This window comes from Lagopus leucura, unplaced genomic scaffold (assembly GCF_019238085.1).
Source record: "Lagopus leucura isolate 7727_CA_CO unplaced genomic scaffold, USGS_WTPT01 Super-Scaffold_100055, whole genome shotgun sequence".
Lineage (NCBI taxonomy): Eukaryota > Metazoa > Chordata > Aves > Galliformes > Phasianidae > Lagopus > Lagopus leucura.
Window position 1 is genome coordinate 1,214,031 of NW_024962301.1, and position 14,412 is coordinate 1,228,442.

At 53.3% G+C, this 14,412-nt stretch overlaps 1 protein-coding gene across 1 annotated transcript in view; it reads right to left on the bottom strand.

Annotated features, from left to right (window-relative positions):
- NOS1 (nitric oxide synthase 1) overlaps positions 1-14,412 on the bottom strand; it is a 57,158-nt gene that overhangs the window by 13,842 nt on the left and 28,904 nt on the right. The window contains exons 4-19 of the mRNA XM_042886209.1: positions 10,906-11,043; positions 10,619-10,764; positions 10,191-10,353; positions 9,390-9,481; positions 9,073-9,214; positions 8,612-8,751; positions 8,082-8,256; positions 7,805-7,906; positions 6,728-6,922; positions 5,816-5,901; positions 3,771-3,915; positions 3,582-3,686; positions 3,135-3,193; positions 1,184-1,300; positions 901-1,075; positions 142-280 (exon numbers count right to left, since the gene is read on the bottom strand). Coding sequence (XP_042742143.1) covers positions 142-280; positions 901-1,075; positions 1,184-1,300; positions 3,135-3,193; positions 3,582-3,686; positions 3,771-3,915; positions 5,816-5,901; positions 6,728-6,922; positions 7,805-7,906; positions 8,082-8,256; positions 8,612-8,751; positions 9,073-9,214; positions 9,390-9,481; positions 10,191-10,353; positions 10,619-10,764; positions 10,906-11,043 — 2,119 coding nt within the window. The remainder of the gene's footprint in view (positions 1-141; positions 281-900; positions 1,076-1,183; positions 1,301-3,134; positions 3,194-3,581; positions 3,687-3,770; positions 3,916-5,815; positions 5,902-6,727; positions 6,923-7,804; positions 7,907-8,081; positions 8,257-8,611; positions 8,752-9,072; positions 9,215-9,389; positions 9,482-10,190; positions 10,354-10,618; positions 10,765-10,905; positions 11,044-14,412) is intronic.

Consider the following 14,412-nt stretch of genomic DNA (forward strand, 5'->3'; position numbering starts at 1 on the left):
AGAAAGCAAGACTGAAACAATGGGAATGTAACATAGGAAGGCAGGGAATGAGTAAAAAGATTTGGTCCTTTGCCCCCACTGCTCCCAGTACATCTCCCCCTCTGCCTGCCCCAGCCCCCCTGGGTCACCCCATCTTTGCACCTTGTGTGAGCTCCGGGGCCTCAGCCACGTAGGTGAGACGGAACTTGCTCCTCTTCCAGCTCCGGTCATTGCTGATGAGGGAGTTGTTGGCTTTCTCGATGTTGACATCATCTCCCACGCAGAAGACATCGCACGCCGCCTACAGCACGCACCAGGCTCTCAGCAGCCCCCCTGCCTCCTGCAGTGCCCTACTGAGCCCCAAGAGCCCCTTGACCCACCCCGACCACAGATGACACATGGGGATGAAGGCCCTAGAGGTGTAGGGCTGTACCAGTGGCCATGAGCATAGAGTCATTTGAGTTGGAAGGGACCCTTAAAGGCCATCTGGTTCAACTTCTCTGCAATGAACAGGGACACCCACAGCTCCACCAGGATGTTCAGAGCCCTGTCCAGCTTGACTTTGGGTGCCTGCAGGGATGGGCTGTCCACCACCTCTCTGGGCAACGTGTGCCAGTGCCTCACCACCCTGAGTGTAAAAAAAATTTCCCTTATATCCAGTCTAAATCTCCCCTTTTTTAGTTTGGAACCATTTCCCCTTGTCCCATTACAACAGACTCTGCTAAAGAGATCGGCATGAGTTGGGGCGCCCTCTCCACGAAACGTCTAAGTTTGGAGAATCTCAGTAATGATGGCCAGTGTCCCTCTTGGGCTTCCAAGTGTAGGGAAGGAGAGAAGGCTTCAATCCAGCTCTAACCATAGGCTGTGCAAGTACTGGCCCCATGCACTTCACCTCACCGGAGCACCGGGGAGGCAGGTTACCTTGAAGACTTTCTTGGCCCAGGTGCGGAAGGACTCCTCCTGGCCACAGAGCTCGTCCCCCTCTCCCATGCGCAGGATCCGCTCCCCGCCCAGCTCCTCCAGCAAGGTGTCCACTGCCCGTGCAAAGGCACAGAAGTGGGGGTATGCTCGTGAACCCAGCCCAAACACAGAGAACCTGCAGAGAGAGGACACGGCTGTGGCTGCAGCGTGGGGACAATGGCATCTACCCGCCCTGCTCCAGGGACATGCAGGACTCACCACCTTCCTTTCCCATTCTGTTTACCTGACATTAGCTAGGGGTCCTGTACTTTCAAAGTTGTCCCTGGAGTCAGGGCCATCACTTGAGGACTTCCGTGCATCCGAGTAGGAGGAGACACTGTTGAAACGGACCTTGTAGCTCCTGTAAAGAGCAGTGGCAGAGAGCGTTGCAGTGGTGACAGGTGAGACAAATCCCATTGCTTGAATAGGACTGGGCTCCAGAGGGGACAAAAGCAGAGCAGGCTGAAGCTTGATGCTCAACATTTCATAAGCAGGCAGTAGAGAAATACTTACCCTGCTAAGAGGGAGCCAGCCCATACAATGCATATCCTCAGCTAGAGCTACTCTTTGTCCAGGGAAGTGGTGGAGACGCCACCCCTGGAGGTGTTCAAGAATCATAGAATCACAGAATAGTGGAATCGCTGAGGTTGGAAAAGACCTCTAAGACCACCAAGTTCAACAGCTGACCCATCCCCATCATGCCCTCTAAGCCATGTCTCTCAGTGCTATACCTGCAAGTTTTTAGGGACATGGTTTGTGGACATGGACCAGCTGAACCATTGGACTTGGTGGTCTTAGAGGTCTTTTCCAACCTTAGTGATTCCACAGTTCTATGATTCTGTGCTCCATGGGGTCCTCTGGTCACCTCCCATGGGCTGACCCACGTGCTGGCCACCACGTTCCCACCAGCCATGCAGAGCTGACAAAGCCTTGGCTTTACCTGCCCTTCCCTGCCTGTGCACAAGGTCAGGCACGTGCTTGAGCAAGTATTCTGAAGGTTTTTCCATTCATAGGAAGTGAAAAAAGGGGAATGAGAGAGGAGGGGATGAGGAGGGGGAAGGGGAGCGCAGAAAAAAAATCTGACAACAGCAGAAGTATTTCTGAATTGAACCATCTTCAGAAATTGCTCTACACAAGAGTTTCTAAATATACTGCCTGAACAACGAAACAGTAGTGTGGGGATGAGTCACAGCAGACCTCCGGCGCTCGGCACGCCACGCGGAGGAGACAACCCCAAGGAAAATAGCGCTGGGTCGCAAAGCGCCGCTCCAGCTGTGCTCCACCACCGCCTGCTTTCTGCCCAGGCCTCTTCTGCCCTGCTCCTCGTGCTCACCTGTTTTGCTCCGGATGGATGGAGTCACTTTTCTGCCCTGCCCCTGGGTCTTGTCCCCATCTGGGGTTATGTGATGGTTTGAACAGGCATGAAGCCCCAGTTCCCCATCTGGGTGCAGGTATGGGCATGGCTCAGAGGGCACTGATATCTGCTGGGAGCTCTCAGCATCCCCTGCATGGAGCTGGGAGCCCAAGGAGCTGCTTCCCCCACCCCTTCCCACAGAACTTCTGCTGCCCCTGGATTCTCTCCTTTTCTGTCTTTCCTCATTGCAAAAGCTTTTTTTCGTGCTTAACGTCAGCATCTCCTGCCATCCGGAGCCATGACCTCTTGGCCCATTCTGGGGGGGGCATCAGGAGTAATTTATTCCTCTGCAGTCACCTTTCCCGTATGTGAAATCTGCTACCGCGCTGCATTTCTCTCTCCTGCAGATGAAATAGCTCTCACCTTTTAATCTGCCCTCATGGGTCACTGTTTGCAGGGCTCTGACCACTTCTGCTGTCAGATAACCCAGCCACAGGCTGTTCCGGCTCTCAGAACCTCCTGCCAGTCCCTTAAATTTCGTTTAGAGCTGACTGGGACAACCAACACTGGTCTCAGAAGCTGTCATCCTCCTGGAAGCTGCTTGGCTTGCTGCCTTCACCTAGCCCCATGCTGCACCAACCCAGCCCTAAAGAGAGATTTCCTAGACCCCAACCACAAGCTGGAACTTGCAAGCATGAGGACCCTGTGCTCTGTCCTCCCTGCTACCTTCCCCTGCTCCTTCCCATTTCTCCAGGCATGTCCAATGCCCTGGACTGATTTCCCGCTCTGTTCTAGGAGGAGGCAAATGGAGGGAGAAGAGAGGGATTTGAGGTGATCTTACTTTCTCTCCTCCAGGTTGGAGTTGGGATTCTTCATCTCCATGAGCGCACAGCCAAATTTCTACAGAGAAGACAGAGGAAAAAGACCATCAACTTTTTCCAGTCCCTGTGCAGGACACAAAGCAGCAACCACAAAGCAATGGACTGCATCCTCACTCTCTGCCTGCCATTCCAAGCAGGTGTACTGCTGTTGTATGGGATGTATGAGGTCATGGCACCCTGGCAAATGGGCTGGCGGCAGTTACAGTGGCATCAGTTGTATGGGATGAATTTAACAAGGCTGCCTCTCACTGAGGAATGCACAGGTTTTCCTATTCGGAGGGGACGTAGGCACAGAACTGCTACTGCACTGCACCCAGAGCTTTTGAGGGCTGTCTGAGTTCAGGATGAGCTCACAGGATGGGACCCTGCCCATGTCCTCCTGGATTTCCAGACTTGCACTATACTACCTCTCCATTTTCAGGTGGGTCTCCATTGCCAAAGGTGCTTGTGACCACCAGGACCATGGTTTCATGCTCTAGGTGCACGATGTCATACTCGTCCATGGACATCACCTGAGAGCAACAGAGCTGTTAGCAGGAGCTCCAAAGCCTCTGTGATTGCACCCACCACCCCCTGGGCCAGGGGCTGGCACTCACCTTGGCATCAAACGCATGCTTGAAGATTTCACACAGGGTTTTTGCGTAGACCTGTGACTTCCCCGTCTCTGTGGCATACAGGATGGTTGCTTTGACCCTCTTGGCCATGGCTTGTCCCATCAGCTTGGCTGAGAACTTCACAGCTCTGAGAAGCAAGAATAAATCCTGGTGAGGGAGCTTGCTGCCTTGTCGGCACCTCTAGCCCAAGCTGTTCACACCACGTTATTTCTTACTAACGAGCAACCTGCCTTAAGAAACACAGCAACACTTTGTTGTTGTTCTGTGCCAAGTGGGAGCTATGGAAGAGCCTTCATCTTGGGGGGCTTTGAGCAATGATCTGGAGCATTGGGATGGAATATGCTAGCTGAAGGATGGAGGGGCTTTTTGTGAGGGATGGAGAAGCAGAAGATTCAGGGGCAGCAGTAGGAAGATAACCTCAAAGGGAACGGCTGGAGAGCAAGCAGTGCCTAAGATATGGAGGAGCATCTCCACATGTCTCTAAATCCCACCTGGCTGGGGGATGTGCCCTTGCCCAGCAGAAGCACCCGAGCTCCACACAGCCCCCAGCCATGGAGATGGTCAGAGCTGTCTGCAGTCCCTTTGCTTTGTGTTCCAGCAATGCCATGACCTCAGTGGAGCAGCCCTCTGAGGCCACACACTTGTCCCTGTGTTGGCAGAGCTGTGTCTCGCCAGCTGCCTTCTGTGGCTGCATCGTGACTGGGTACGTTTGCTCTGGTTTTGCCTATGGGCTCAGCTCTGACAGCAGGACAGAGGGGCTGGAGAGGTCACGGCATTGCCAGTCCTGGTGGGGTGATGCAGCACTAGGAACACTGGCTCCAAGTTTCTGCATTACAGGGGCAGGGGAGAACGCCATGGGAAAACTGTGGGGCTGCAGACTGGGGCACTGAGCTCGGTGTGTTATTGTAGGGCCACTCATAATCACTGAGTTTGGGTGGCGGGGCTGGGGCTGCTGTTTGTTCAACCACTTAGCTCCAATCCAGGCAGTATTAATGGTGAATTGCAAAGATAATTCTTTCTCACCCTGTCCTCTCCCCCGCATTGGGAACAATGGAGAAGATTTTTTTTTAAATTACCTGCCACGCTTACATTTTTATAAAATCATTTATCAGCGGTACACACACGCATAAAAGCTTTGCTTCTCCTGACTCAATGGCTCAATTAATCTCCTGCTCTCCCGGCAGCCCCGGGCTGCAGCCCAGGCCCAGGCACCAGTGTCAGCCCCAGGAGTGCATTCATCAGCTGCTGATCATGGTTATGGATGCGCCGTGGAGAGCAGCTCCCGGGAGGCGACAGCTGAAGAGTGGGAACAAACCGACAGCGGAGGCAAGGCAAAGCGAGGGGTGGGGAGAACAACGTGAGGCCACCTGGCAGCCTGGCCACGGGCACCGGGGCAGCCCCAGCCTTGCTGGCCCCCGGGGAAGCATTTGGACCAGGATCAGCCAAGGCGTCCAAATGGTGCTTCATCACAGCACCCCCGCTGGGAGCCTTGGCAGGGGACAGGGACTTGTGTGACCCGTTGCTGGGGGTCAGCCAGCCGTGGAGAGCAAATCTCAGCTTGGCCCTGAGCCGTTGCTGCCTGCAGGAAGGCTCTTCAGGAATAGGAAGTCCTCTTGCGCTGCTCCTTGCAATGGGGACGTTCAGAGTTTTGGACTTGTGCTGGAGACAAGTGCTCCTTGAGTAATTAGTAGTGGGAGAAATACAGACACAAATGGCAGCTCATTTGTGTCTGCATGGCCCAGAGAGGCTGAGAAAAGAGGAGCAGGTAATAGACTCCCAGGACATGCTAAAGCCATTCTTGAGCACTGAAGAACGCCTGTACTGCAGGGTGAACCAGCTTGGGAAGAGTCTGCATGGAACACCCAATATTCCCTTGGCCACACCTTCTGAAGGTCTATATGGATTCTTGAAGGGCTCCTGCTTCTCCATACATCCCCCTTCAGCAGCCTGGACCTGAACTGCCAGCCCCTCAGCTTGCTACCCCAAAGCAGAACCGGCGCCAGGCACTCACTGCCTGCTGTACTTACTTTGCCAACTTCTTAAAGCCAATGGCCCTTTTCTTGGTAGGTGTCCCATTGACTCCCTTCCAGATGTGGGTGTTCCAGGGGTCGGGCTAGGAGGGAGAAAGAGCAGCAGCTGTGGGCAGTGCTCAGAGCTTGGAGAGGTGCTGTACCCACTGCATTGAGCACTGAGTTCCTCCAGTTGGAAATGGGAGGACCAGCTGGCCTGTTAACCAGCTTTATCACTTGTACAGCTCCCCAGAGACACCAGGGCACAGAAAATTACAGTTTAATAAAACCTCGGTGGCTCCTGACAGCATCTGGCCAAGTGTCCTCCCACCTCTGGGACAAGCAGTAACCAACCACAAGGACAGAGCAGGCAGGGCCAGGAGGGGAGAAGCAATGTGAACACGTCCTTCCCCTTCCCAGCCCACAGGTTTCTTTTTCTAAGAGGCCCTCTGGGAAGGGGAGGCAGCTGAAGCAAGGAACAAGAGCACAGAAGCTAATTCAGTGCCCTCGCAGGCGGCTGTCTGTAATCAGGGCCAGGAATCATCGGAGTTCCTGGTGGATTGCTTACAGAAATGAACAGCCTGCTCCTGTTTTCTGATTGTTCCTTGAGGGCTCTTGACTAAAGGTCACATTGTGTGAAAGCCAGCAAAGCAGAGATGGTTGGCTAATGAGGGAGCATTTGCTTAGGGGCCTTTTTTCCCATGGTCTGAAGTGTTAAATACTCCAGCAGCAGCACTGCAAACTGCTGCTCAGCCTGCTGAGACCTCAGGCAAACGGGAGGTCATTTCAACTCATTCATGGGCTTTGCTGCCTGCACGGACAACTTGGTGAGGGGACTGGGTGGGATCTCTCTCCTTCCTGCATCCCCCAGTTTCCGTGCCCTGGCTCCCACCCTACTCCTGGTTATTCCTTTGGGTACACAGAAGGTACCTGGTATTCAAAGGAGGGTGTGAGGCGGTAGTTGAGCATCTCCTGGTGGAAAACTGGGGTGATGCTGCCAGACATGGGTGGCACGATCCACACCCAGTCAGCAGGACAGCCCCCACGGCAGCGGTACTCGTTCTCCATGTGCTTGATGAAGGACTCGGTGGCCGAGTGGTGGTCCACAATGGTCACTTTGTCACTCTGATGGGGGAGTAAAAGCAGAGCAGACAAACACAGGTTAATGTCACCCAAAGGGTGGGAGCCAAATGAAGCCGTTCCCAGCAAAAGGACTCAGGCCAAGGAGCAGAGCTTGGGGTGTGCATCAGGTGTTCCATGCAGTGGATGGAAATGCTACCAGTGATCGATGCTAGCAACGACTGAGCAGAAGTTCAAAGCTGAAGGATGTTCATTTTGGCTTCTGAAGTCATTTTTTTCTAAGGTGAATCCAGGAGCCATCCAGAAAGGCTCACTGCCATGGTTCTGCAGGACAGTGGGGGTGACTGCTAACCCTGCTCTTCCCAATGAGCGCAGACACCAGGCAATCCTGCCCTCATCTCTTATAAGCAGCCATGCTAGGGGACGGGTGCTCCTCCTCTTATTTGACATAGACTGCGCAAGAACCAACATGGGAAAAATAGGCTGGAGCATCACCCTGCACCCCAGAGAGCTGTCAGAACTGCTGGCACAGCTCTGACCCAGCTCCAGGAGGGGCTCCCACCCTCTGCAGTTGAGTGGCCAAGGACCAGTTTTGCTACTCAACCTTTAAGTGCAAGTGTGGGGGAATCTGGACCTAATTTTGCCTCACCAGCAGGACAGAAGGGATGAATGTTGCCCTTCGGGGCCCTCCCTCTGCATAAGCAAAGCTCAGGTGCTGGTAGTGCTCTTTCCAACATCCAGGGCAGAGAGATTATTAAATTTCACTGCAGGCTCCTGGAACAGCTCAAAATGAGGAAGGCACAGCATAGTTTCAGATGAGTTTTATCAACTGCTGCTGTCCTTGTGCAGGACTCTCCGTAATGTCCCACCTCACCCCTGCATCCCTGCAGGCCAGCCCAGGCCTGTCAAACACTGCTGTGCCCGCACCTGGAAGCTGTACAACACAGCGATGTTGATCTCCACCAGGGCCTGATCCTTCCACAGCGAGGAGGTTTTCCTCATGTCCAGGTTCATTTTCTTGGCCACTTGCTGCAAAAAAAATCATGACAGGAGGTGAGCCAAGGAGCGAGGATCTCTGCTTGGGGACAAGGACCCAGAGAGGAAGAACCCAACTGCTGTCCGCAAGGGATGCTCAGGCGCACTGTCCCCGTGCCCCAGTGACCTCACACCCAGAAGCATCTGGTCTGTTGGAGGAGGGGATTACCTCCAGGATGTTGTAGCGGGAGTTGTCGCAGTAATCCCGGACCCCGATCTCTGTGCCCATGTACCAGCCGCTGAAGGGGCAGGCGGAGAACTCCAAGCCACCGATCTCAAGGAGCATGTTGGACACTGCAGGCAGACCGTACCACTTCAGGCCCAGGTCCTTGAACCACTCGAACCTGCCAGGATGCGACAGGGTCAGGCAATCAGCAACATTCGGCTGGGGAATCAAGGAGGTGGCTTTGGTAGCAACCACTGGGCTAAAGGATGCATTTCCTGGAGAAGGTGTCTACGTTATGGAAGACATTAGGACTGTTACACAGTGAAGTGAGTTCTGGGAGACTTCAAGCAAAGAGAAACCAGCCCTGAGACAAGAACACAAGTTGCTTTCTGTCTCCTCCTTCTGGGAGGAAGGAAGATCTGGAAGCGGGAGTAGTCAAGCACCCAAGCCACGGCAAGGAGATGCAAGGATGCAAGCCAAGCACAGGAGATAGTTAGTGGTGAAACCAGAAAAGCTGAGCCCCTCTAACTTACTTGGGGTGCCGGATGGGCACTTCCAGCACGAGCTCTGGGGGGATTTCAAAGAGCTCTGGGTCGTTGCCGTTGGCTTGGAGAAGCAGAGGCAGAATATCGAAACGGCCATACGGTGCCTTCCACCCCTGCTGAATGCAGATCTACGACCAAAACAAAGAGGGTCAGAAATTCCTGCATGCCATCTGCCTTTTGGGTGCTGTGAGCAGGGACTCAACCCTTAGGATTGAGCACTGATGTCCATCCAAGTGAGCTATGCCACGGGTTTGCCTATCACAGCCAACCCATACCTGGAAACGTTTTTATTCCTGGAAAAATACTAGAGGAGGACACACCAAGCACCGGAGGGGGTTTAATGCACACTGCAGACCCAGAACCTTCCTGGGATGGCCAGAGCCGCTGTGTGTCCCCAGCAGCCCCCTGGTGCCCCACGTGGAGGATCTGGTGCCCCATGGCACTGGTACCTCTGTCAGCTCCACGTTGGCAGGGTCCCCCAGGATGGTGCCGTCGGGCTGCTTGTAGCCGGCATAGCGGATGAGCTGTGCGTTCCAGATGCGGAAGTCGTGCTTGCTGTCCGTCCGCTGTGGGAAGATGGTGATTGCAGATCTGTGAGGAAGAGGCAGCACTCGTGAGCACCAAGGAGATTGCACGGTACAGCATGGGGAGCATCATCAGTTCCCCAACACCGGGTCATGCTCATGCTCCCCCGAACAGGTGCTGGCTGTAGCTCTCCAGGTACGCATCCCAACGCAGAAACCATGGTGACCCAGTGGTGGCTCACCTGAGGTTCCCTTTGTTGGTGGCATATTTGATGTGATTGCAGATATAATTGAACATCCCATGGGCTGTGGTGCAGTCTCGAGCGTCAAACACCTGAAAGAGTGCAAGCAATAGTGGTGGTGGTACAGGATGCATGCTGAGCTCCTAGGGCAGAGTCAGGCAGAAGGAAACAGTACAGGGAAGACCCTGGAGGCCACTTTGATATCTTAGGTAGCTAGAGCTCCATAATTATGTGACACCCCCCTCCCCCCGTTATGACAGCTGGACATCTGATCCAGATGCTCCTGCTTTGGAGAGGAGATTCATCTCCTGCTCAGGCAAAAGCTTCCTCAGTGCAGTGCTCTCAGCCCAGCTCATCCTCTTGCAGCTCTGGTTTCTGTTCTTTCTTGTAGATCATGACTCAAGGCTGAAATTGAGAGGTCTGAGGGACACTAAGGGAGTGAGGAAAACAGAACAGAGGCTCATCACTAGACTTGAAGCCAACATCGTACAGAAATGGATCCCCAAGGTTCAGAAATGCTAAAAAAAAACAGCTGAAGGCTAAGCTGTTGCTGAGCCTCAAAAACATCTGATCTATGCTTTGGGTTTCAAAGTAGCCCACCAGCTCCCTGGCACCAGATTCCACTGGAGATCACTAACTCAGATCCTGCTCTAGCTTCCAGCTAGTCTAAATGGCATGGAGCCAAATATCTCTGCCACGGCACCTCTGTACCATAGGTGCACTTCTCCGGAGCGCCAGCTTCCAGTCGCCTCTCCAAAACCCCAGTAAATCCTTTGCAGGCTGTGCTGCTGTGGTGCCCACCTGCAGCTTGGACCACTGAATCCTGCCCACACAGCGGGCTGCATTCCTCCAGGCATGCTTTGCACCGTAGATCAGCTCTGTGTCCCGCAGCTGGTAGGTGTCGGTGGCTTCAATCTCCTTGGTCACCTCCTCCAGCCTCTCCATGTGGGCCTTGGAGCCAGATCTGTGTGGGCAGGGAGTGGAGGAGATGGCATTTACCAGCCTGATTGGAGGGCAGAGTCCTGCTGCTCTCCTCTTGGGAGCATGTACGTGTGCTTTCAGATAAAAGGTGGCCAGATGCAAATGGAAGAGGTCAGTCCTCTGTGTGGAAGCACACAGTAAGTGCTACAAATGCAACTCCATGAAGAAACAGCTGCACCACGGTCTTTGTGCTGACTTGCAAGTGTGAAAATTCAGCATGAGCAGCCCCTCCTCTGGCCAGCACTTACCTCTTAATGGAGGAGTAGTACTGATCAATGAAGTCCTTAGCCAGGAGGAGCACCTCCTCTTTTGGCCTGGTGTCTTCTGATTTGCGGACGTGCTGGCTGGGGGTCATCACAGAGCCCATGCAGATCTGCTCAGTGCATGCGGTGGTCTGGCAGGACAAAAGGAGGCAAGCATGGTTACATCCAGCTCTGTACCTCCAAGCAAAAAAAACCACCATCTTTGGAGCACTGTGATCCACTCATCTATGCTCAGACAGCTTTGGGGCAGTGTCTAAAAGTACCCTACTCACCATTGCTGTCTTGAGATGCAGAGTGTCGTGGAGCACAGAGCCCGTCTCCCAGTTCTTGATCTTGACAAACCGCGGGCATTTGGAGGGGCTGCCGTTTGCTGCGCTCTTCGTCGGGGACTGCCGCCCCGATGGTGCTGGCTGGGCAATGGAGAAGACCAAGCACAGGTTAATGTTCATCAGTGGGATACAAGGAAAAGCCACGACAACAAGCAGTGTCTCTTGTTAGTGGATGCCTGTGCTTAAATCTCAGTGGTGGTGCAGTGAGAAAAGGTGAACGATCCAAATATTTGGCAGCATTAGAGAATCTGCAATGGAGCAACTAGCTCTCAATGCAATTGAGAATTCATCTCTGCTCACCAGACAGCCAGACCTGTAGGAGGAGAGTTAAAAAAACAGAAGTGACTGAGATGAACACTGTGTTCAAGTTTCCCAGTGGAGTACATACCTCTGTGAAGTGTACGAGATGTATCTTCTTAAGGAGCATCACCTGCTCAGGTTCTGCACGTGCCAAGCTCAGCCTCACAGATATGCGCCCTCTGAGACAGAGCTAACAGCCTCTGAGCAAGCCAGAGAGATATCTGCTTTGATATCAGCACAGGAAGAACGCAGAAATAAGGATGGATACATTATGCGAGTGGGAGGGCTGCTGAATTATGCATGGTCGGATTACTTCAGTGTCAGCTCTGGATCTCCAGCCCACCTCAGTGCTCTGCGTCAGGGCGCACTCACACGGCACGTCCTCAATTACATGCCAACGTAAGGAAGGGGCTTAGCCAGCAGTGAGCTTTGGCTGCACCTTCTGCTTGCTAGCACTTGTGTTTGTGCGTGCTTTCAGGTCTCATGTGCAGTACTTGTGATGTGAGCTCTGCTCCCCCAAGAACTTGGAAACTTGAAGAGCAGCCCGTGTCTGCTGGGGTATCATGGCAGGGAGATCCACAGCGGCCCTGGGAAATAGAGACACTTCTTCTGGGAATCACATCTCAAATTCAAGTGTGCTTCAATGACTGCTGATGGAGGTTTCAAGGGAAAACCTGAGCCCACAGCAGGGCCAAATCCTGCTTGGATTTGGTGCCACTTGAAAGCTTGCATCCCTGCAGAACAGGTCTGTGGGCTGCATTCTGATGTAACCTTCTTCTGTGAACTCTGTAGTTTGTTTTTTTTTTTCTAATCCATCCAGAAGGGTTTGCTTGTTTTAAGTGTAGAGGTGGCACTGCCTTCAGATTTTCACCCCTTGTTGGTGGTTCTGTAGTGAAGCATAGCTCTGGGCTCTTGCCATGATCATGGCTCATGGAGCAGCAGCAGTAAATCCAATGTTACAGCCCTGGTCCCCAAAGGACCAGGATAAGAACAGCCAGCACACAGTGGAGGAATCTCTTATTTCAGAACAAGCTGCTCTGCTGATGAGCAGACCCAGGGGGAAAGCAGGGGAAAAGCAGAAGGATGACAACAATGCTGTTGTACCCAAGAGCACACCATGAACCCAGGTGTAAGACTGAGCCCAACCTTGGAGCAAGAAAGCACACAGTCCAAGCTGGTGGATATTGGCTGCCTAACAGATATTCTGTTCTATTCTGTTCTATTTTATTCTGTTCTATTCCATTCCACTCTACTCCACTCTTCCCAATTCTACTCTAATTTATCCTATTCTGTCTTAAATCTCTCTCAAAACGGCTCCCTTTTGTTGTTGTCTTTCCCCTGCAGATACCTGCAAGGTTTGCATCCTTGCTGAAAGTGGGCCTCAGTCCCAGGGTGTGCTGAAGCCCCAGGCAGTGGGGGTACCACACCTCCAACCACGGCACAGAGCACTGAAGAGTGAGCAGCACCCAGAAGGACCGGGGAAAGGCTCCATGCCTTCCCTGCGCGGCACTGCTGGAGCCAAATATTACCCCAGCTTCTGCCAGGCAGGCTGTGCGTGATGCTGTCATGTTTTAATTAGGCAGCTGTGATATCAGTGACTCAGGAGGGGCGGTGAGGCACGCGTCGCAGCATACATTATGCAGCACCTTCCATGGGCAGCCTGGGCACTGACAGGGGGTGCAGCTCACAGGCTGTCTGCAGCTCTTAAGAACTGAAGGAACACACTGGGTGCTGCCTGGGGAGAGTGGGGCTGGGGCATTTCCTCCTAGCCTGCATCAGCTCCACTGGCTGAAAATGTGCTCTTTGTTGTTATGGAGCTGTAAATCATCCTCACAGGCATGGAGCTGGTGCAGGTCCCTTCCTTTGCAGCCTGTGCGTGCATCCCCTGTGCCATCTTGGGGCTCCAGCAATTCAATCTGCATGGCTGCAGCACAGCACTCCTGCTGGAGTCAGTGCATCTCCCTAGGGCTTAGGGCTCTTGGGAAACAAGCACAGCACACGTTGTGGTTTTGCAAGAAAACCCAAAGTTCAGACCCGGAGAAGGGATGGATGCCCAGCTGCCTTTCAGTACCTTATTACAAGCATCAGTGAACACTGCCCACCTGGCTGAGCAGCTCCAACAAATCCTGCCTTAAAGCTCTTAGACGTAGCTGGGGTTTGGCTTGATGTGAGAAGTTCAGCAATGTTCCCACTGCCCCTTCTGGCAGCGAGAAGCAGCCCTGCCTCCAGAACAGTGCTGGGATGAGAGGGATCAAAAGAAAGCACTGCACGTTGAGCGGGAAGGAAAATAAAGAGTTTAACAGCAGCTTAAGTCTGGGGATTTTGGCAGCCTGAACATGGAGAGGAATTAAGCTCTGAACACAGAAGGTTATAAAGTGCTTATAGTAAGAGACACATCCACGCATGGAGCTTAGAGAAGGAGGCAGAGTGGTTGTGGTTTCCAGAAAGGGAGCACAGCAGTGACCTGTCCCTGGGAGCTGACACTGAGACCTGCACACTGAGCATGGGGGACACCAGGGCTCCCACGGACATCCATCCATCCGTGGGTCACCGGGGCAGAACACAGGGTGTTGATGGGGAGTGGGTTGAGTGTTAGTGAGAGGTTCTGCATGGTGGGCATGGCACAGCTCCCCAGGGCAGTGGGCACGGCCCTGAGCTGCCGGAGCTCAGGGAGCATTGGGACACCACTCTCAGCCATAGGGTTGGATTTAGATTGTTGCATATGAGGCCAGGAGCTGGATTCAGTAATCCTTGTGGGTCCCTTCCAGCTCAGGATGTTTTCTGGTTCTATGGTATAATCCTATGAGCATTGCATGGCAGCTCATTGGAGCTGGGAAGAGGCACCAGACAGAGGAATTTGCTGAGGGCATTCCTGAGCTGAAGGAATGCTGATTTTCTCAGAAATCTTCATGTGACCATGAAATCACTTTGTTTCCCTCCCTTGGAGAACACCATGTCATCCTGACAGGGAGAGGGCAGGCAAGAACACACAATCCCTGGATTGGTCCCCATGTCCTGACCCACGGCTGGTTAATCCCAGCGGGACACTCACTTGACCACGCAGGCTGTGCCATGCTCACGCACATCACGTTGTCCCTGGGGTAATTCTGCCTCTCCCTGGCTTTGCTACAAGTGGGACTTAATCCATTT